The sequence below is a fragment of the Larimichthys crocea genome, chromosome XII, assembly GCF_000972845.2.
Source record: "Larimichthys crocea isolate SSNF chromosome XII, L_crocea_2.0, whole genome shotgun sequence".
Classification (NCBI taxonomy): domain Eukaryota; kingdom Metazoa; phylum Chordata; class Actinopteri; family Sciaenidae; genus Larimichthys; species Larimichthys crocea.
The window spans coordinates 14,291,834-14,313,367 of NC_040022.1; the positions used below are offsets into that span (position 1 = coordinate 14,291,834).

The 21,534-nt window shown below is 39.2% G+C and overlaps 4 protein-coding genes across 13 annotated transcripts in view; 2 read left to right on the forward strand and 2 right to left on the reverse strand.

The window, feature by feature from the left end:
* Nucleotides 1–48: 48 nt before the first annotated feature.
* On the reverse strand, nt 49–4,272 carry zgc:110366 (uncharacterized oxidoreductase ZK1290.5). Of its 7 annotated transcripts, XM_027285690.1 has the most exons (10): nt 3,975–4,162; nt 3,246–3,409; nt 2,964–3,058; nt 2,252–2,500; nt 2,070–2,171; nt 1,723–1,814; nt 1,243–1,425; nt 1,061–1,120; nt 301–408; nt 49–243 (listed from the first exon to the last, which is right to left on the reverse strand). In XM_027285690.1, exons 1-9 carry the CDS (start codon nt 4,008–4,010, stop codon nt 313–315), a joined length of 1,077 nt encoding a protein of 358 aa, XP_027141491.1. In that variant the 5' UTR covers nt 4,011–4,162; the 3' UTR covers nt 49–243; nt 301–312. The 7 variants fall into 7 exon arrangements, with proteins under 7 accessions (XP_027141491.1, XP_027141495.1, XP_027141493.1 ...); XM_027285694.1 differs by lacking the exon at nt 3,975–4,162 and adding an exon at nt 4,170–4,272 and having other exon boundaries at nt 49–408; nt 3,246–3,393; XM_027285692.1 differs by lacking the exon at nt 3,975–4,162 and adding an exon at nt 4,170–4,257 and having other exon boundaries at nt 49–408.
* extl2 (exostosin-like glycosyltransferase 2) lies at nt 3,425–6,264 on the forward strand. 4 transcript variants are annotated; one of them, XM_027285695.1, is made up of 6 exons: nt 3,433–3,483; nt 3,626–3,702; nt 4,184–4,626; nt 4,713–4,783; nt 4,934–5,049; nt 5,187–6,264. In XM_027285695.1, the coding sequence occupies exons 2-6, from the start codon at nt 3,698–3,700 to the stop codon at nt 5,581–5,583; spliced, it is 1,032 nt and encodes a 343-aa protein (XP_027141496.1). In that variant the 5' UTR covers nt 3,433–3,483; nt 3,626–3,697; the 3' UTR covers nt 5,584–6,264. The 4 variants fall into 4 exon arrangements, with proteins under 4 accessions (XP_019117668.1, XP_010750931.2, XP_027141496.1 ...); XM_027285696.1 differs by having other exon boundaries at nt 4,211–4,626; XM_019262123.2 differs by having other exon boundaries at nt 3,425–3,702; nt 4,211–4,626.
* Nucleotides 6,265–6,541: 277 nt separating this feature from the next.
* Nucleotides 6,542–10,549, reverse strand: LOC104936814 (presenilins-associated rhomboid-like protein, mitochondrial). The gene is made up of 10 exons (XM_019262119.2): nt 10,390–10,549; nt 9,457–9,634; nt 9,247–9,351; nt 9,030–9,162; nt 8,826–8,921; nt 8,559–8,708; nt 8,395–8,465; nt 8,203–8,304; nt 7,708–7,805; nt 6,542–7,200 (listed from the first exon to the last, which is right to left on the reverse strand). Exons 1-10 carry the CDS (start codon nt 10,476–10,478, stop codon nt 7,041–7,043), a joined length of 1,182 nt encoding a protein of 393 aa, XP_019117664.1. The 5' UTR covers nt 10,479–10,549; the 3' UTR covers nt 6,542–7,040.
* Nucleotides 10,550–15,439: 4,890 nt separating this feature from the next.
* fgf12a (fibroblast growth factor 12a) overlaps nt 15,440–21,534 on the forward strand; it is a 49,122-nt gene continuing 43,027 nt past the window's right edge. Inside the window, exon 1 of the mRNA XM_019262126.2 lies at nt 15,440–15,719. Within this exon, the coding sequence (XP_019117671.1) occupies nt 15,701–15,719 (19 nt within the window). The 5' untranslated portion in view covers nt 15,440–15,700. The remainder of the gene's footprint in view (nt 15,720–21,534) is intronic.

Genomic DNA, 21,534 nt, shown 5'->3' on the forward strand with positions numbered 1-21,534 from the left:
GTAATATGACTATGATTATGATTATGAAATAAGCAGTCAAAAATATTCCCCACAACCAACCAAAAAAGAACAGTAAACATGATCATCATCCTTTGTTATTTCTCTTATCTATGATTGTAAGATCTAATTTGTTATTGCATTATAAAAACAATAATTAGATATTTCTATAAAATAAGCCACTTTTTCATGTCACTGCGTGTGTGTTCACAGAAAAGGTAGCTAAGATGAATCATCTTCTTTTAGTTAAAGTGTAAAGAGCTGTTACTGGAAAACCTGCTTCCAGGACAAACACACTGTGAGTCGAACATATTGTTACTCCACATTTGTTGGATCCCAAGTTACATGTCTATTGTCGTGCAATCCTCCCAAAGCAGCCATGTCCACCTCTTCCAGCTGGAACCCAAACACCTAATGTGGGTGAGAGGTAGATGAAATGAGAAAATGAATGGCTGTGATACTAGAGACCATAAAGTGAGAGTTGGCTTCTGATTACCTCACTGCCTACTCTCCTGAGAGAGACCAAGAAATGTTTGTGACAAAATTTCACAATAAACTTTTATATTAATGATTAATCTTTCTCAATCATTCTTGGTTTTTAACTGTTTTTACAATGGTTAATATGTTAGTTCAGACACCAGAGTCCCACATTAACATAAACAAACTAATCAGTTGAGGCACGATAGTCCAAAAGATCCTGTGTTCTCCAAGATAAAATTATTGCAATATAACTAAACAAAATCTTAATCTTACTCTTTAACAAAAAGCTATAATATCTCTGTTAGGCCCTTTCCATAATGTAGTCATAAGACACTTAAACATAAAAACAATCTGAGCCTGTCAGTGGTAAAACTAAGCACTGTGAGTGGACGTTCAATGATGGTTTAAAAATTGCCCTGACAGCTTTTACTGCAGCCTGTTTCACTGCAGTGTTCTTACTTAATCATGGACCAATTTCCCCATTAGTAACTTAGTAACTAACAGAAACATAGAAACACAGTGTCCAGGCTGAAAAATACCAGACTTCCCTTTAATGTCAAATGACATCAGGCAAAAGACTTACTTCACAGTTTTCTTGTATCCTCTTGTGTTTGGTGGATTTTGGTATCGTAACAACATTGTTCTAAGGAAAAGTAGAGAAATCATTGCATTTTTGGTAAATATATATATACACATACATACATACATACATACATAGACACAAGCGTTATGCCAATTCAACTTATATCTGAACAATATTACAACCTGAATACTCCAGCGGATGCAGATCTGTGCAGGTGTGCGTCTGTATTTTTCTGCTATTTGGAGAACAGTTGGGTCATTGAGGGCTTGACCCTTGGCCAGAGGACTGTACCCTTCAAACACAATTCCCTCCTGATGACAGTACTCTATGAGGTGATTGGGCTGCTGGAAAGGATGGTACTCCACCTGATGGGACATAACAATTTTACTCTATGTAGGCATCTTAGAATTTACTTGCATACTCCTGATACATTCATAATTCATCTGGTAAGAAGATTTCTCATTAAGAGGGTAGGAGGGGAATAATCTCAGGACAGGAAATTATATTCTGAAAACATACTTACGAATACTGCAAGTGTGGATACAGGGACCCTCATGAGGAGGAGCCACTTCACCACCACACATATCATCTCTGAAACAAGCTTATTCTTTCCTAAATCTGACCCGAATGCCTTTAAAAAATAAAATACCGTTACCATCTACCTGGTTAACATGTGGCACAATACTACAGTCTTCCTTTAACTGTTGTAGGTGGTGGACCAGAAAGTTGCTCACTCCAATAGCACGGCACACACCTACAGTGACAAACAAGGATATTTGACATACTCTGAAATACCTCACTCTGACATTATTTTATATATAGATATATATATATATTATATATATATATAATAGATATATATATATATAAGATTATAGTATATAATATATATATATATATATTATATATATATATATGTATATATCTCACATTGGTACTTGATATAGTCACTTTTTTTTTGTTGCATACTTTCAAGGTGTTTCCTAATATGATCTTTCATGTTTTATACCTTCTTTATAAAGTTCCTCCAAAGCTCTCCATGTCTCAGCTCTCAGCTCCCTGTTAGAGCAACCAGGTCGCATTGAACCTGGCCAGTGCATCAGGTAGAGATCTAGAAAAAAACAAAAACAAAATAAAACACAGAAAACTGTAGTTTTTGTTTGACATGTGTTAATCAATCACAACCCATACCAAAATATTCCACCCCCATCTGTGAGCAGGAGTCAAGGCAGGCTTTCTTTGCAGCTTTGTATCCGTAGTCCCCTGGCCACAGTTTATTGGTGAGCCACAGTTCACTTCGTGGTATTCCACTTTCTCTGATAGCTTCGCCAAGTTTCTCCTCACAGCCATAACGCTTTGCTGTGTCCATGTGGCGCATGCCGCACTCAGTGAGTGCATACACAATGGCATCATGAGAGAATCCACCGTAATGTGAGGTGCCTGGTATAGAAAGAAACTATTAGTCAAATCGTAGGCAGTTAAAATTCAAATATTCAACTGGTTTTATTCAGAGCATATTCAGAAATAGTAGGTCTACTGGTAAAGTCCTGTATGGATATACACTTACAGTATATTATTAAGTACACAATAAACAACAATATTAAGTAAGAAAATAAAAGAATATACATGTATGTACAGTAATATTCAACAATTATTACAACAGATTTTGTCACATCGCTGACTTGAACTTTTACTTGCACTAAGAAAATGTACAGAAAGAAAAAAAAGGAGAATTTACTTTGCGTGTGTGAATGTTTATAAGTTACCAATGAATGGACACAAATATAATTATATAGGCAAAATTTGCATGCATACCATAGATGATTAAAAGATGCATGTAAAACAGCATACAGTGGTTGAGTTTTGCATTTATATTACCAGAATTTACCCGAGTAAAACGCACCTAATCCTAATACTGGAATCTGCAGACCATTGGAAAGTGGGAGTGTGGGGCAGCTCAGCACTGGTGACATGTTCATCTGAGCAGTGCTGGGAAACCTGAATTACAAAGCAGTGTTATCTTTGTTTTTAATATCCCCTTGTACTACTAGTACTATGCAACATCTATGTGTCATTACACGTCTGCGTTACTTTACGACAACCCAAACTCTTCCAAAGCGCCTAAATGTTAAGAGTATATAACTGTTACACACACTTCAAGCTCTGCCCTGCAAACAACACGTACCTGTGCTTTGCTGTGAGCCGTATCTTTCCGGATAAAAGTGTGCTTTGGTTCTTGAGGTGTATTTTGGCCTCTTTCCTAATGCACTTTAGCGTCTCTGGTGTAGGCGGAGATGTGCCGACAACAGCCAATCCAATGCGTTTGTTCAGGCCTAACAAAGATGGCGTCTGTTTTCAAACGGTATCAAACCACGTTCAAAGGAGTGACAACAGATACGATACGACACTGTAACTGACTAAACGTAAACACAAACACTTTAATTAACACTATTTTAAAGTAGCTGGTAATTTAAACCTTTTCCAAACAACACAGACGTTCGTGTTTTTCTTTTCTTTTTTAAACTCACAGTACGTTGCGTGCTAACGTTAGCTCTTTGCTTTTAGGCTCTTTGGTTAGAGTCATCCAACATGGCGACCACGTAGAATAAACAAGGTTGTTTGCAGCGCCAACGCAAAATGAGGTGAGTTTAAAGTCACGAGAAGATTTAAAAACATCACGGCTGCTGCTATAAATGTAAAGAAATACCTCATGTCATGTGGCAATTGTGTAAACTCAAAGTATGGCGTCGTGTACATGTAAAGAAATACTACTGCGGTTAAGCATATACCATAACGGTTTCACACAATGAAGTTTTTGTGCAGTTTAATCTGTTTTGCTTGCGTAATAAATTCAGTATGTGCAGTGCATGTGTAGCTGGACCTCTCCGGGAAATTAATCATAGTACTCACTTACTTGGTCGTCTCTTGCTAATGTGCAAACTATTATCATTCAGTTACTCAATGACAGACTTGAAGGGGAAGTGTTTCTGCAAAAAGTTTCCACCTATATTTGAGTGTAAAAACATGCCTCTCCCTCTCATAACGTGTCTAATCTAGACTAAGTAGAGTCTGTTTTAAAAGAGTGTTCTGGCATATCTTATCTGTGCACCTGATATAATGCAGGGTCCCCCGTTTATGCATGGGGCTCAGGCGAACCTATCTGGTTTGGCCAATCCTGCTGCTACTCCTGGTTGGTGCAGCCTTGACAGCTCTGCTTCCCCCTGCTGAGGACCAAGCAGGCCTTGGCGTCCTGGGAGTGTTGCGGCGTGCAACATCACCAAAGGAGAATCCACATGCACAGGCCCACAGCACGGAGGAGGAGCAGAGGTTTACCATCATCATCCAAACTTACAACCGCACAGACATTTTACTCAAACTCCTAAACCATTACCAGGCGATGCCTCATCTTCAGCGGATTATCATCGTCTGGAACAACATCGGGGAGCAGACACCTCTGAAGTTATGGAACTCTTTGGGGCCTCATCCGGTCCCTGTGGTCTTCAAGGAGCAGAGCAGCAATCGAATGCGCAACAGACTGCAACCGTTCCCTGAGATCGATACTGATGGTCAGTTTATCTGTAGGCTTTCAAATTGTGTATGTCTGTTTTTTTTTTTCCACTGCTGTTTGTTTGACTTATGCTTTCATCCTTAGCTGTGCTGATGCTGGATGACGACACCCTGGTCAGCGTTCCTGACATCAGTTTTGCTTTCACTGTCTGGAAGGTAATAAGCAAACAAAGATGGTGAAGACGAATGTGATACACATTCTGCTTTGAAATTACATTTTGGTTAAATCTGATCTGATTATATAAATAAAAATGTGTCAGCGTTACGTGGTACTTTTAACTGAACCATACTCAACATGATTGACAGCAATTTCCAGACCAGATTGTTGGGTTCGTCCCACGAAAACACGTCTCAACACCAGGAGGAGTGTACAGTTATGGCAGCTTTGAACTGCAGGACCCAGAAACAGCTGGAGGTGACAAGTAAGTAGTATTTGTTTTCCCTCACACTTATTGGCTGTTTGTTTGGTTTGTTATTACCTATAAAATGCTGTACTACGTTTAGAACTTGCAAAAGGCTTTTTGTTTTTAATCTTTATATCCTGATCCACTCTCTGCAGATACTCCATGGTGTTAATTGGTGCTGCCTTCTTCCACCGCCGCTACCTGCAGCTCTTCCAGGACCAACCTCAAGAGGTGCACGCGCTGGTGGATGAAACACAAAATTGTGATGACATTGCCACAAACTTTGCTGTAGCACTGTATTTAAAGAAGTCTATAGGAAGCATTAACAAACCCTCTGGGGTCTTTGTCAAACCTGTGGACCTCCGCAACCTGGAAAAGGATGCCAGCAGTGGGTACCACGGTATGTGGCATCGCCCTGAACATCTCCTTCAGAGATCCTACTGTCTGAACAAACTGGCACAGATCTATGGCTCAATGCCACTCTGCTTTTCCAACCTGATGGTCTCACAGTTTGGCTTCCCCAGCTATGCCAACCACAAGAGTAGAGGCTGAGGACCTGCCACATCTCTGACTGTTTTGGATAGAAAGAAGTAGCAATCTGGCTGGTCTGTGTTGATTTAATAACGCAGCACATGTCTAGGATTTGGTTGATTGCCTGGTGTGCAGCTGAAGAAACTTGTAAAACCTGTTAAAAATCATCATATGAATATTTATGTCCACCTGCTCAGGTTTCTGCTATTTCTCATGCCATAATATGAGTAGTTTCACTGTGGCATCATGACCTTTACACCAAGGATTGTTAAGGGATTTTCTACAGTCCAGTCAGCTTAAAGAGCCATAACTGATGAGGTAGTCTGTATACTATTGCCAAAGCTGCCTTTTCTTCAGTAGTGCAGTTACTTTATAGCCAGCAGGTGTCAGTCTTAGATCTGATTAGACAGTTTGTAACCATAATTTAGACACTGTCTTAATCAAATTTAGTAATTTACTACTATTATTTATTGTTTATTGAATGTGTTACTGTCTGGTGAGCTTATGATTATAGCCTCTAGGTTCTTCAGTATTCTTTGGCCAAAAATGAATCCCACCAAAGTGTGAATAGAGAATAAATATGTATTTATGTGCATATCAGCATAATCTTTATGTACAGTACTGTGCATGCGTGGACAATCATATATGACTATATATCATGCAATTCAGTTCAATAAAGCCAGCATGTCTCTCCTCTGAACTGAATTTGTAGTTGAATTTATAATTATGATCACTTAATAAGAGTTATGTTTTGAAATGGGTACTAAATGGTGAAAACATTCTAGTCACAGTGCCAAATCCAGGGGGTGAGTATTGTCCTTGTTTTTCCTAAAGCCTACCTTGGTTTTCACAGGTTTCTGTCTCAAATATTGTCAAGCCAGAAAAGATCAAGATCCCCCTTGGGAAGGAGGAAAGGAGTTCACACACAAAAAGGATTGATCCCCTTTTATTTATAAATAATTGCGAAACTGTGTCAACGTTTGTTGAAACTCTCATTTTAATAGCAACATGAAACCGGCCCAACTGTGCGTTACATTAAATTAGGCAACTTATTTACTCCTTGAATTGTAGCATCACTCTGGTATTTCAGTCCATGCTTATACAATTGCTCTCAATAAAAACAGGAAAAAGGCTGACATGGAGGTTGAAGGTTGAACATCTTCAAATTATTTAGAGGTAGGAGAGTGACAATATTTTCATTTAGTTGCTTGTAGTGTGTAACTTGTATGGCAGCAGATGTTCTCAGTCAGTCTACACAGTACGCATCTGGATTGTAACACCAGCTGTGAGGCCTGACCTGTTTTTCAAATTTCAAGTCTGAACACCATTACATCAGTGTTAGCTCATTACTAACCTTGAATGAAAAACTATATACTGATCAGCAAGAACATCTGACTCCTCCTAGGTGGATAAAAGCGTCCTTGCATATTCTGAGGTAACTCTGGACTCTAGTTCTTTCAAAAAGGATCCAAGAGACCTCATTGTGGTCCAGGTCCACCGCCACCATTACCACCACTGACCCCAGGCCCACCTCCTGGCTTGGATCCACCGGCATCTGCAGAACGCATGTCATGCCACAGCTTCACGAAAGGCTCCCTCTTCCTCCAAATCAGTTTGTGACCATATGTCACATACCACCTGTAGGACAAGATGTATGGAGATGGTTAAATGTGCTGACTGCAGGACAGGGCGCCACCAAACCACATTTAAAAGCCATTAACACCCTCTTAAAAAAGTGTAAAAGCATCCAGTAATTACAGTAATTGTTCCATAACAGTGATTGATTGGCTGTTATAACGACCAATATACCATTCTTGGGTTCAGGTGATGATAAATGGGCCATCTACTGTACATCCACTGATGAAGATGTGTAAGATGTCTTTGAAAGCTCCTGAAAAGCTAGTATGTTTGTTGTTGTTCTAGGGCTTTTGATCAGCTTTCACGATCTTCATCAGCAGATAGAGTTTGCCCAAGTTCGCATGGTGTTATAGATATTCTAATGTGCGTATTTTAAGTATAAAATTAAGGACACTCCAAATCAAAATCTTCATTTACAAATAGCACACAATAATTTGTACTTTACAAAACCTAGAAATGTACTTGACTCCTCTTTTTTTAAATGCAAGAGGTACATTGGCCACTCACACTCCAAAAAGGGCTCCGCCAATATGAGCTGCATGGTCAAACAGCCGCCATCCCAGAACAAGTCCTGCTGTATCGATGGCGATGAGCGCTTTCAGAGCCTTTCAGACCAACGACAGGAATCCGAAGTTACACACGATGTAAACTGCACTAAAAAAAAAAAAATCTACCACAGGTATCTTTCTGCCATGCATTCCGACATGCATACTTACACATTCACTCACACACACTGGACTTTGTCCGTTTCGTTCATGCACAGATTTACATCTATTCCCTGCAGCGAAAACACAACATGGGAACCGTCAACAACACCCTGTTAAATGTGTGAATCATGTTTAATTCATGTTACACTTCAGAGGTGTGTGTCTACATGACAGGAAAAAGATTCCATACAATACATGGCACACACACACACACACACACACACACACACACACACACACACACACACACACACACACAATCCCCATGTACACACACATACTGTTCATCACTCACATTTCCTGCTGTGAAAGTGATCATAGGGAGGAAGATTATGCCTAGTTTGGCCTCTGGCACTTTTGTACAGACTGCAGCCAGTACTGCCATGACGGCACCTGACTGTGGATCAAACAAAAGACGTGTGAAAAGATTAGGATTATTGTACTTCTTCTGCGGAAAGCTGTATGAAGATTTTAGCAAATACCTTACCGCTCCTAATGATGGATAGAGGCGCCCACTGGCTGCTTTACACATGTAACTAACCATAGTAGAAATCACACCTAAAAATAGACAGTATGATTGAGATATCAGTCTTTCTTCTCCCCCCAAAAACTCAATTCATCACTTCTAGTCCTATTCTTTGTGAGGCTCACCAGCAGACAGGTAGACTGCGAGAAACTGTTCCCTCCCTAAGAGAGAGACAATTCCTGAGGAGAATGTCCACAGGACATACATGTTGGCCACCATGTGGATAATAGAGTAGTGGCTGAAGGAGGACAGTACCATGGGAAGGTAGCGTGTTTCTGTTGACAGAAGAGAAAAATGGCTTTAACCATACAATGCCTTTATTGTCCTTGCGCAAGCACGTTGTGTTATTTATTTCATTTCCCATAAAAAACAACAAGAGCAGGCATACTCACTGGAGGCTGGGTTGGAGGTGAAGTACTTAATCATGCTTCTTTGCATCGAAGGCATCCGCCAGCAACACAGGACTACAGCATTAACTGCAATGATACCTGGACAAAAAATGTGGGACTATAGTAAATGTGTAAAGAAGCTGATGGTTGCCTTGAATCTGAAGAAACACAGCAACAGCATAAGTCTGTGCCCGCGACATAAGTTACCAGTGACAGTCCTCTGTCCTTCTGTGAGGCTACTCCAGAAGTCGTCCATCATGGACATCAGGAGGATGAGCTGTCGCTGGAAGCCTGATAGCTGTTTCCACCAGTCATGCCAGTATGCCATGTCCTGGGAGCCCTGGTAATATATGAATGCAAGCAGCCGATTAGATACACTGGTTGACAGCAGTGGAGGGGAGAGCCAGCAGTTTGTCATCATCACCTGTGAGACGTTTTCTGCCTCATCTTCATCTTTTGCAGACTGAACTCTCGACTTCATGGTCTCGTATTGCAGAATGGCTGCAGCACCAAAGGAGCACCCTGTAAACTGACATGGGGTCAGACAAAAACCCAACACCATCATACAGTCCCATGCATCTATTTTCTCTTATTTAGCAGAAAAAAAAAAAAAAACAAGAGGAGTTTAACCTACCCCTACTGTGAACATCAGCGGTTTGAAAAGGGTCGGTCTGGGGACTTTGGGAGGAGGTGGGGGACCCGGTGCGCCAGCCTCAGAGAGGTTTGTTTCTTGGGTGACATTTCCTTTCTTTGTATCTGGCCTTTTGGCTTCCCGACGGAAACCACATCTCTGTTGGTTGCAGGAGTTGAGTCTACCGATTTAAAAAAAATAAAAATAAAGTGTAACCACAAGGAGGAAGTATTAAAACCTAATTTACAGATAGACAGCTTAAAAAAAAGCAATATAACAACCCTGCAGCGAAAAGTGTGACGCTTTTTTCTCAACTGGTGATTCACCTCTGTGATAAATATTCTGCGGTTGTATAATCTCTAAGTCTGTAGGGCTGCAACTGATGATTATCTCCATTAGTAAGTCATTGTTTGGTCTGTGAAATGTCAGAAACAAGTGAAAAATGGCCTAAATAATGGCCTACAGTGATATTTTCTTGTTTTGTCTAGTTTAGTTCACTATCACATAAGACAAGGAAAAACAGCAAACCATCACAATTGAAAAACCAATACTGTTTACTGTTATTTACTCTTTATTTGTTTCTTTAGTAATTGTTTTATTGTACAATGTTAGTCTGACCAACAGCCTTATGGTTTCACTGATCATTTAATGCAAGCAGCATCTGTGTAAATGTGGAACTATAGGTTTAATAGGTGAGTAGCATGCAGGAAAATTGCATAACTACCCTGCAGATTAAAACCACAGCTATTTATTCATCACGAAGGGTGCTGGCTGCAGACTTTTTACTGTCAACAGACGAAACGTACAGCTGACTCTTTACAATGACAGCCGGAACAGTTAGATAATAACACACACACACACACGCTGCTGGCGCAGGCAAACACACACGTCGTGTCAATGTCACTGCGGAGTCAACACCTTTATATCCGACCTCACCTGGAGCTCTGTGAGGTAGTGTTGGTGGATCTGGTCAGCTCTGTTTTGGCCCATTTCATTACACATCCTCTCCACGCCATGTTTGTCATGACCTCCTGTCTGAAGCCCGACCCACTGGAGTCAATGCTGCGTTCACTGACTCGTCTGAAAGCTCCGGCTTTCTGGCTTTCTCTTGGTGTTGTATCTTTTGGTGGAGTGAAAGGAAGCGAAGGTTCTTTGTGTGGCTAAAAAAATAAAAATATATTGGTTTCTATTTACTCATTTAATGAACAAAATGTGAAAAACGAGTACCATGTGAAGTAGCAGCCTCTGGGTTTTTTTTAACTTTTTGTTCATTTGTACACTTTTCAGCTTTCCCTTACTAGTCCAGTTTGCACTATTTGTATTTATTTACATTTTAATCCAATCAATCCAATCCACTTTATTTATATAGCACGATTTTAGCAAACACAGGGTTTCCAAGGTGCTGCACAATACGATAGAACACAATGAATAACAATATAGAAACACGACAAAACATCAAGTAGATAATAGAAAGATAGAAAACAATAAAAATAAAATGAATAAAAGGCACTAGATAAAATAAATAAAAACAGACAAAAATAAATACGTAAATAACAAAAAGCATGTATGCACATAAAATCAACCATCTACATGGTGTTAAAAGCCAAAGAGAAGAGGTGGGTTTTAAGAAGGGTTTTAAAATGAGACAGAGAAGAGGCCTGTCTCACGTGCAGCGGCAATTCTACAGATTTTACAGACACACTTAACTTGGTCATATTGCTTTTTATATATGTATCTATGCTATCCAAATTAAATAAATAGCATGCAACTGCGGTGGCCTTTCCCCCTACGTTTATTCATTGTCAGAACTAAGCAGATATATGTATGTGCACAGTTTATTTAAACCCTTGCTAAACCTAAATAACTGCCAGCCTTACAAATACTATCACCTAGGCAACCTATGTGCAAATATGTCCACAGTTAATAGTAAAAACCTGTATATAGATACTTTGTTATTGTCCATTTTATGTGCACTGTGTGTAAATACATTGAGAGCTACTAGAAACCAAGGAGTTATTGCTTCTTTAGTATAAAGTTGTTTTTCATTCTGAAATAATAGTTGAACTTGAAAGCAGCAGAAGGTGCGGACCTGGATGTCTTTGTGTTTTTCCATAGGCAGCACTTCACTTCCCTCTAGTGGCGTATTAAAATACAGATTTATCAGCTGCAGGAAACCTTTCCAGCAAAGTCACAGTGATGGAAAGTAACTAAGTATTGTACAGTTACTGAAGTAATGGATTTCAGTACAGGTTTGAGGCCTGTTTTAACAAATTTGTACTACTTCTACAGCACTTCTAAAGGAAATATTGTACTTTTTATTACACTCCATTCATTTAATAGCCTGTGTCTATGCAGATTAAAATTTTATCTATATCTATAATTTTATCTATAACTAATGATTAGTTTGTAAAATATGATGCATGGGCCCTTTATACAGTCCGCATTTTGACAGAGTACGAAAAGCACAGGGGTAAATAGTAACATGAATCGCGAATGAATGAAATCCATTTAGATGCCTCAGTTTTCAGCTTCCTGATGTTGGTCGCGTTGGGTCACTGTCACAGTATAATGATATCTGTGCTATTAAACTTCAAAGTTGGACATCAATGCCTCAGTGCACAGTCCAGTAATGTAATATAATCACTGCATGAGTTTTACTTCTGATACTTTTAAACTTTCTACATTATTCTTTAAAACATTTGTAGTACATTTGTTTGATTGTAATTTGTTTCAATTATATATTTTTGGTACTGTATTTTTATATGTATTACTACTTTTACTTACATAAAAGATCCAAACACACCTTCCAATGCGGACCCATTTACAAAAGAAAAGAAAAAAAAGACAATAGAAAGAGAGAACAGAAAAAATGAATGTGAAAGTTCTGATGCAGAAAGTGAGAGCGCTGTACAAAATGTGCTCAAAAAGTATGAAAATATTAGCAAAAAGGGTAACGAATGACTTATTTTGCCTCTTCTTCTTGTTCTAAATTTAGCACATTGAAGTTTGTTTTCGTTAAAACAAGAGAGAAAGTCGAGGGATTCTTGGTAGCGGTAGCTGAACAGTATTGATGACACTAGGTGTTGCTATTGGCATCTGGACAAGTTCCACAAACTTCTCATAAGCTTGCCAGTGACTCCAGAAATAGGTGAAGACGATAAAATTTACAGTGAGAAGGCTGCACTGCAGTGTCTGCAGAGTAACTAGGGCTCTCCTCCAATGTAATACCTGCACTTGACTTGGTGGGCCACATTAGCTATAGACAATATTGCACAAAGAAATGTAAATGTAGAGCTGTAATAGAGCTATGGAATACTGAAAGAAGTTTAGAAATAGGCAGGTAATTAATCTTAACTGTAGCAGGCATTGCATCCTGTGGGGCCATTATATTACCATCTCATACTTCTGCCAGAAAATTATATAGTTTTACAAAAAAGTGTGGGGTGTAGAGGTTTCAGGGCAAAGATACAGTGTACAAAGAAAGGAGAGAAATATGCCTTTGCCACTGTATGGACCCAAGGACACACTGCCAAGTCAGATGATATCCTATGGGTGCAGGTCTGGGGCAGAGGAGGACACGAGGGAGATGTGGAAGAGGAGGAGGAGGGATGAAGAGAGCAGGAAAAGGGAAGGGATGACAGTGAAAAGAGTGAGCACAGGCCAGATTGAGGTGGGGAGGCCAAAGAGAGGAACAGAAAGAGGGAGGAGAGTAGACGAAAAAAGGGTGAGAATCATAAATATTTAAGCAGCCGCAGAAGTTAACTTAGGTAAAAAAGCTGTTTGTGATGTGGATTTTGGCATAAGTGCTGCAGACCTGCCGTGTAACAACACAACCCGCATGCAAACACACACATTCATCTCTCCCTGAATCTGTAGAGGACTATAGGTTCCTTTCTGATCAATGCAGTGCATTTTTTCTCCCAGCAGAGGTGTCCTCTTTCAAGTCCCCTCATCTCATTGATTTGATGCGAACCGACGCCTGCCAGGATTCAGCCTGCGTTGGAGTCAGGGCAGCAAGGCCTCGGTCATGTGACAGGAAGTGTGATGTGTGAAACTTGTCGTTCGTGTAGGACACCGATTCATTCTTACTGCAAATATGTCTAGATAGAGTGAATAATAAAAGCAACTCTTAACATTTGGCTCCCGTGATTGAGCAGTGATTTGGATCCACAGGCATGATGCTGAATGTCATTTGGCCTTGAGGCTTCTATTTCAGCCCAAAGGCTTGAAACATCTTATACCAGCAGCACAGTCTTTTTATACCATCAGAGGAAACTCTAGCTGTTATCATAGCGTCCCATCAGGGTGCTGACGAGGAGCTTTCTAAGACATGGATCAATGGGCCAGTTAGATAATACCACAGTGTGACTTGTATTCTGTTTTTTTTTTCCTTGCATAGATTTTGAGACTCATTGGTGGTCAGTGTGTGATTGTGGTATTTTTTTGAGAAGTTGTCCTCAGCTGATTTGCACAATCATACCTTATGTCCTGGACCCCAAGTGAGATTTCAAATAACTCCAGTGCAAAGTCCTGATGTATATTTTACCAAAAATGCCACAGAGGATGGTGCACAGCATAACAACATCAACCTCTCACTAGTCTAACTGATAAACAGAATTTCAAGGTGTTTTTGTAAAGGTTTGTTTTTTTTATTTTTTAAATGGAGGTAAAAATGAGAGGGACACTTAAATAAAAATGAGAGCAGCACGCGCTGTACCTCTGTGTGCATATCTGACCTGGCAGTTTACACTGATTTGATTACACAACACAAGCAACTTCCTCAAGAGCTTTTTGCACAAATCCATTACACTGGAACAGCCAGCTCATTCTGAATGCACAGTACAGTCCTTGTATATACTGTACACAATGTCAGAATCGGAATTCTACTGCAGTATAATCAAATAACAGCCACAATAAAGAGTCAAATGCTCAGGACATGACTATTGATCTATGATTCATTCATTAAATATTAATGCCTCAGCGAAAATATCATCTGCCTTTGCTAACAGTAAAGCAACACGGTTTTCAGCAGGTGTGTGAGCTCATTGCTGTAGAGGTGGAAGTGGAAATGATTTATTGTTAATATTGTTATGAAGAATGCATAAAACACAAGTGTACTGGCATTTGGTGAATTTAGAATAGACAGGAGTACTTTATACAAACATTCAAAATCTTACTGGGCCAGGTGCTAAAGTATTGCATTATTTTAATGTTAATTTTCCGTTAAAATGGCTGTGAAACATTCAGGTGTATCAAGGTGAAAATTGATATAAATGTGAGTTTTCTGATTGTGTCTCAAAAGCCGAGAAAAAAGGCAAAATGGATTATTTATTCTCATGTATTTTAATATTATTCAGTACAAGTTTCATGAGCAACTTACGAATTTAGTAGTAGACGTAAAAGGTCTGAAAATCTGAAATATATATGCAGCATTCTGGATCATGCTTTAATGAACTTGTGTTTGTGTCTTCTAAGGATGGGTTTGATATGCATGGAGTAAGAAAAAAAAATATTTTATTCATACTTTCAATCATCTTTATGCTAAGAGTTTCTTATTTGTTGTTTGGTCAAATTACAGTTTGAAATGATGCTTAACAAACAAACAAACAAAAAAAAAAAGAGCCAGAAAATTGTGGCACCACCCACCTAAAGGCTTCTAAGACCACAGCAGAAATGGAGGGAATTTATATTTATCTGTAAAATAAAAGAGTTTTGTCATCAGTACAAACTGTAAGCATGCTGCTTTAATAGGAAATGCAAATCACGCACTGTTTTCCTACATTGTTTCAGCAGAACAGTGAAAGAAACGTCTACTGTACTCCTGCATCAAGACACAATGCTCACCCTGCATCACACACACACACACACACACACACACACACACACACACACACACACACACACACAAACAAACGCACGCACACACATGCACACGCACACATAAAGTCTCAGCCCTCCCCTCATTCTTTACCTGAGCCATCGGTGCACCTTACTCAGAAACTCTTGCAAAGGGGTTCAGCTCTCACTGAAGGGAGCTCCGCATCTGGGTGTTGGTGCCGCTGCGTCTCAGGTTGGGGTTCCCAAAAAGAAGCTCATTTTGCTTGCATTTTTCCATCCTTTGAAAGAAGCAACTTTCCTTCCTCCTCTGCTCGGCTGTCCCAACTGAAGAAACGAGCGCGCACCAGCTCCAGGCGCATTCCCTCAGCACACGTCGGCAGTATCTTCAACTTCTGCACCGCAAGGGGACATGGGTGATAAAAACGCCGGTAAGAAACTTCCACGTGCTTGTATATGAATAAGTTATGAGCTGGTTTTGTTTTGGTGTAGCAAAGATTATTTGTGTGGATTCTTTATGCACAAACTGCGGAACACAGAAAAGCTTTCAACATCATTATTATTATTATTTTTTTAAATGCAGCACATTGCTGGATGCACTTTGATAGCCCGGGCTGGAAGTTGAGGATGAGGATGCGGATGATGCTGTTTGTGTCATTAACCAACCACAGATCAGCACATGCTTCAATGCTGCAGCGCGATGCTGCTGCTGTATCCCGGCTTCATAGCTCAGTCTACCGCCTCCACTAGTTTGCACCTCACACCCTTCCAGCACGGGTCATGATTAAGACTTATCGACATGATTAGTGTGTTACAAAACATCTTACTTGCACATGGAGTGTAACCTATGTAAATATCAGACCTGTATTACACTGTTTTTACCCCCCAGTGTTGCGCATACTAAACTGCTTTATTCCCCCCTGTCGGAGCTTTGCCTTCACTCTATCGGTGCTGTCAGCTGATTTAGACAAAAAACTGCTGGCTCTCCACTTTTTCCCCCAGTGAGACGAATGTGCTGCTGTTTCCTCTACAGCCACGTCGGTGTGGCTTCAACGATCAGCATGCGTGTTGTTGACAAAGCTTTTAAACTCTGCCACCAATGAGCTATAGATGTTTGTTATATTGAGAGCTACAGTATAGGATGCAGTCTGCCGCTGCTGCATGAAAAACTATGGGCTGCCTATACTGATTACACACAACTTAAAATATGCAGCTCACTCTGAAATATCATGTGTCCTGTTGTGGTTGTGTTGGCAGTGTTTAGCAGGGTGTTAAAACACAACACATAGGCACATTCCCCTTCTTCAGATATATTTGGATAAGGGACATGGTGCCCTTGTTTAAGTAGGGTAACCTTCTCGCTTATGGTCACCCTGATCTGTTTTACCCAGCGTTTACAATAAAGCAAAAGCCAGGAGTCATGGGATATACATTAAGCTACATGTCAAGGTAACTGGGCAGGGAGTGTGTGTGTGTGGATGGGTGCAGTTTCTTGTGTACAGTTTGCATTTCACTTATGGGCTGTAAACCTGACTGATCTGCAGAGTTTATGGTCATTCATAAACAAACAAACAAACAAACAAACAAACAAACAAAAACACTTTTACACTTTTATGCTACACGTACACATGTGAATTGAGGAAATGTTAAATATAACTCCAGGACTATTATGACAATAGAAAGCATCCATAATAAAAAATGTATCCATAATAAAAAGTACTAGTCTGACCTTACACTTTAAAATATCTTTCTTTAACAGTTTGCACTGTTGTTGACTCCGTTTGTGTCGCTCTGGTGCTTGTATGGTGACAGGAAGGTTCATTTATTTGTACCCTATTATATTTGACTCACAGACTACTTTTTGTTTATTATCTGAAAGACTATATATATATTAGATATATCGATATATATATCTCCTATATATATAATATATATATATATATATATATATGGTATGACAATCTCTTTAACTACACTCATATTCTCTTGTAATATCTGTTTGCAGCTTTCTCTGGCAGTATGTCTCCATATTACCTGCTGTGACCTAACTGACTTGTGTTGTTGTTATTTGTCACTGTCCATAGGTAACCGAATTTGTTTCCCTTCTGGGAAATAATAAAGTTTTGTAATCTTAATCCAAAGGTAGGCTTACCAACTGACCAAGTGAGCATCTGCTCTGGGTCCACAAAAACCCAGAGCCAATGTGTTTGGATTTGATTGAATCTAATTTAGTACATTATTAACTCAGTAAAGGCCTTAAGTTAAGTCCTGGTTTAATTGATCTTGAGGCCATGTTTTAAAGAGGGCAGCTGTGTCAAAGGTTAATTTTAAGGCGACACTGTTACTGTGTTTATATGGTGCACATTTCTAAATTAATTTACAACATGAAACCTGTGGTTTATATTCCAGCAAAGGTATACTGAACACAATGCACTGAGAGAGGGATAAGTGTGGGGGTTAATAGGGGTCCTCTCAAGTCCCCAAGCAGGTTAATGCGGCCATGCCAGTCCCTTCATGCTGTATACACACTGTAAGTCAAGATAAATAAATTGACGTCAGTGTTTCTGTGTTCTGTTATGGCCCAGGTGTCTACCTTATGCACTCCTTCTTAACAAAGGATAAAAAAAACTCTTTAGAAAGAAGTACACACAGCCGTTTAGTGCTGGTTCATTGTTCACATCTCTCTACTCCCTCCATCTTTTAAATCCACTGTTTCTCTGTCACGCACAACACCAATCTTGACCTCTCACTTCTTATTCCCCACGTATTTGCCGCCTTGATTGTCGCGTGACTAAGAATTGTACCATATTTCTGTCTTTTCCTCACTCTTTCTTTCATTTGAGCGTACGTGACAAATTTCTTTACATTGCTGGGTGTCATTTGTTGTGCTAGTTGTAACGAAAACCTGCATTCACAAAGCAGGAAACAACATACACAATTATTAACATCACTTGTTTGGCTGGAAGATTTTAAAATTGTAAGAAGAGTAAAAGATAGTTGTATTTTTATTTACGTTATCTGTGACAAGTATCGTGTTGCTGTCTTGTTGTACTCCGATTAAGCCCAGAACCTCAAGTTTGCACACTCGTCATTTTGAAAGAGGTTTTTGGCAGCTTTACTTGATGCAACCACTAACAGTTTTGCAGAGCCTCTGATTTTAGCAACACAGACGTTGCTGTAGTTTTGCAGAATATGAGAACGCTTTGTGACATTTCAGCAAACGGTAGTTACCATCAGCAGTGACTCGCAGTGCTGTCGTAAAACACAGTGTATGTTTATCTTACCAGTTTTACCAAATCATAGATGCTATTCTTCTTCTTCACGGCACAGGCAGTTGTTGTTGTTGTTGTGGATGTCCTCAAAGCAATTAGCTCCCACCGAATGACATGCACTTTACATGTCCATTATAGTGGTGATGTTATAGATTTGCTTTATGTTTTGTCCAACTTTGAGTTAGTTCAAGGTTTATGATTACAGAATGAAAATTAACGTGACACTTTAAAATTGACCTTGGCAGGCACACTTTATGTCACATATATTTGTGCAGAGGTGTGTACTGAAAAGTCTGCACTGCATTAACACACAGCCATAATGCCACTTTGAGAAAACAGAAACAGACATGTTGTTTAGTGTCATGGATTCTAGCAAATACACTTTTTTTTATTGCGTTGTTTACCTGTAAAATTGTAAAATTAAGAGCACGACATTTTATGTCACATTAAACTTTTTTTTTTTAATAACATGACTCTTAGACGTCAGGTTTAGAATGACTAAGTGCCTTTTTCATATCATTTATAATGATTTGCTTTTCTCATTCAGCATGCCCCACTGTGTGTACCTCCACTGTAAACACTTAAACAACTGAGTCATCCTAATTTTATACTTGGATTAGTTCGAGCAGCTGATTAACATAATGCTGTACTCAAAATTTTCACTTTAAATGTAATGTCAGATAAAACGTGTTTTCCTCAATATGGACAAAACTCACAAAACTCATAGTATGTATATATTGCGTAGTGTTTTGCTTGTTTTAAGTTGAAGCTTTATTAGACTGAATCAAATCTAAAATGCCATTTAAATGGACGCACTGTATGGAAAGTTAAATTATAGATAACACATCTACAATTTAACCTTGTTGTACAGATTTCTGTGTTATGATGTTTGATTAATGCTTGGCTGCACAGCATGAATTTGTAATGATGAAGCCATCAAAGCATTTGTTGGGTTGAATAGTTTGAGGTTAAATATACTTGGAAAAGTAGTATTGCAGAAACAAACAACCAAACCTCTTATTTAGAAAAATAAATTAAAGTAAAGTAATAAACTAAAAACATGCAATATTTTTATTTCATCTGGAGGAAAATGACATTTAGATGTCGGGATGTTAACTTTTTAAAGAGGACATCTTTGAATGAATGACTAGCGTAATTACAGTACATTTCTACATGACACATTTCGATCGCAGTTACATTCAGCGCTGCTATCACATTACAAGGTGAACATTTTAACCTCTCTTGTGTTGACTTACAGTAAGGTGAAATGAGATCTGCCTTGTTTCCACAGTGTCATCACAGACAGATCTGAGATTGCTCAAATACAAACAGGACATGTCTTTTTTTGGACAGGATAAAGTTATGACACATGTGAAATCTCTGCTCCTATGGGTGTAATTTCCACTGGTGATTGGTGGAAATGTCCCCTGACTTTTAAAAATCCTATTTTTGTCCCCCTCACTTTTATTGTTTCAGGACGATTTTATAAAGTCTCTATGAACATTAGTCTTCTCACTATTCAGCCACCATAGTGCAGATGAGAGAAGAGAGGAGGAGCAGATAAAATGTTGATACGCTCATCTGACTCACCTTCACTTTTTTCTTTTCCCCCAAAGCAATGATCGGTGAGTTTTTTCCCCTGAGTTTTGCCTTTCAGACTACATGCAGTCAGTTTGGTAGAGGTTGCTGGGGCAGTATGCATTTTTCAGGTTGAAAATCTTCTTCTGCATCTATATTTTTTGTTTACAGTTAATATTCTCCTAAATAGACACTAGAATTGTACTTTAGTGGAGATTTAAATACAAAATTATTCACCATATTATATAGTATCTCTAAAGGAAACTAAAAACTAAAACTAAAGGCTTACTATTTAAAATAATACAATTGTTTTGTCCATGTTAACAAGCCAGGCAGTTCTACTGTAATACATGATGTGTCAGTCATTAATTAGATATTTGGGACCTGGACAGGTTTGCAATCTTTTAAACAGCATAGAGCTATAACCCTTATGTCAGTGTACAATATGTCATATACATGACACATCCATCCATCCATTATCCGTAACTGCTTATCCTAATCAGGGTCACAGTGGGGCTGGAGCCTATCCCAGCTGAGTTTGGGCGAGAGGCAGGGTACACCATGGACAATTTGCCAGCTCATCACAGGGCACATAAAACAAACAACCATTCACACTGACATTCACAGCTACGGGCAATTTAGTGTCAGCAATTAACCTATTAAGTGCAAGCCTTTGGACTGTGGGAGGAAGCTGGAGTAAACATGACGCACATATTTGTTTTATCTAATCTCATTGAGTGGAGATTAGAGAAATTATCCTACACCTTTATACGTAACCTTTCTCTCCACCTTAAGACCTTCTTTACGTGTGTATTACATTTCTTTGTCTGTCTCCAGCTAATCATCCTATAAGTATGAAAGACACTGTACATATGTGTACATAAAGTCATTTTACGGTCTGTGTCTTTGTGTTATGGTTTGGCCAGAAGTCTGTCTGGTAAATATTTTGTTGATTTTTAGTTCCTGGCTGTGCCCTCTGTGCTATCGCCCCCCTTTACTCTTTTTTTCCCCTCCTCATGCTCTCTCTGCATATAGTGTTGATTGGCTCTGCAGTATAGGACGGTATAGTGGGAGTTGAATATACAGCACCATCACCATATCTGTGACTCTGGGTCTGATGCCAGCTTCCTCCCTCCACCCATTCTTTCTTTACTCCTCTCTGACCTTTCCCTATTTGCATGGATGCTGTTGTTGAGGCATTTTGCCGACCTGAAACATCCTTTTACACACTTTGTATATATTATACACTGTGAGGGTGTGTTCCCAGGGTAGGCAGTGCCATATAATGTGTTGTTTTTATGGTGCAAGGTTATATGAACACCAAAAATATTGGATACACAGTGAAATACTGTAAAAATGCAGTAGTGTGTTGAGTTAATACTGCAGCAGTGTTTGT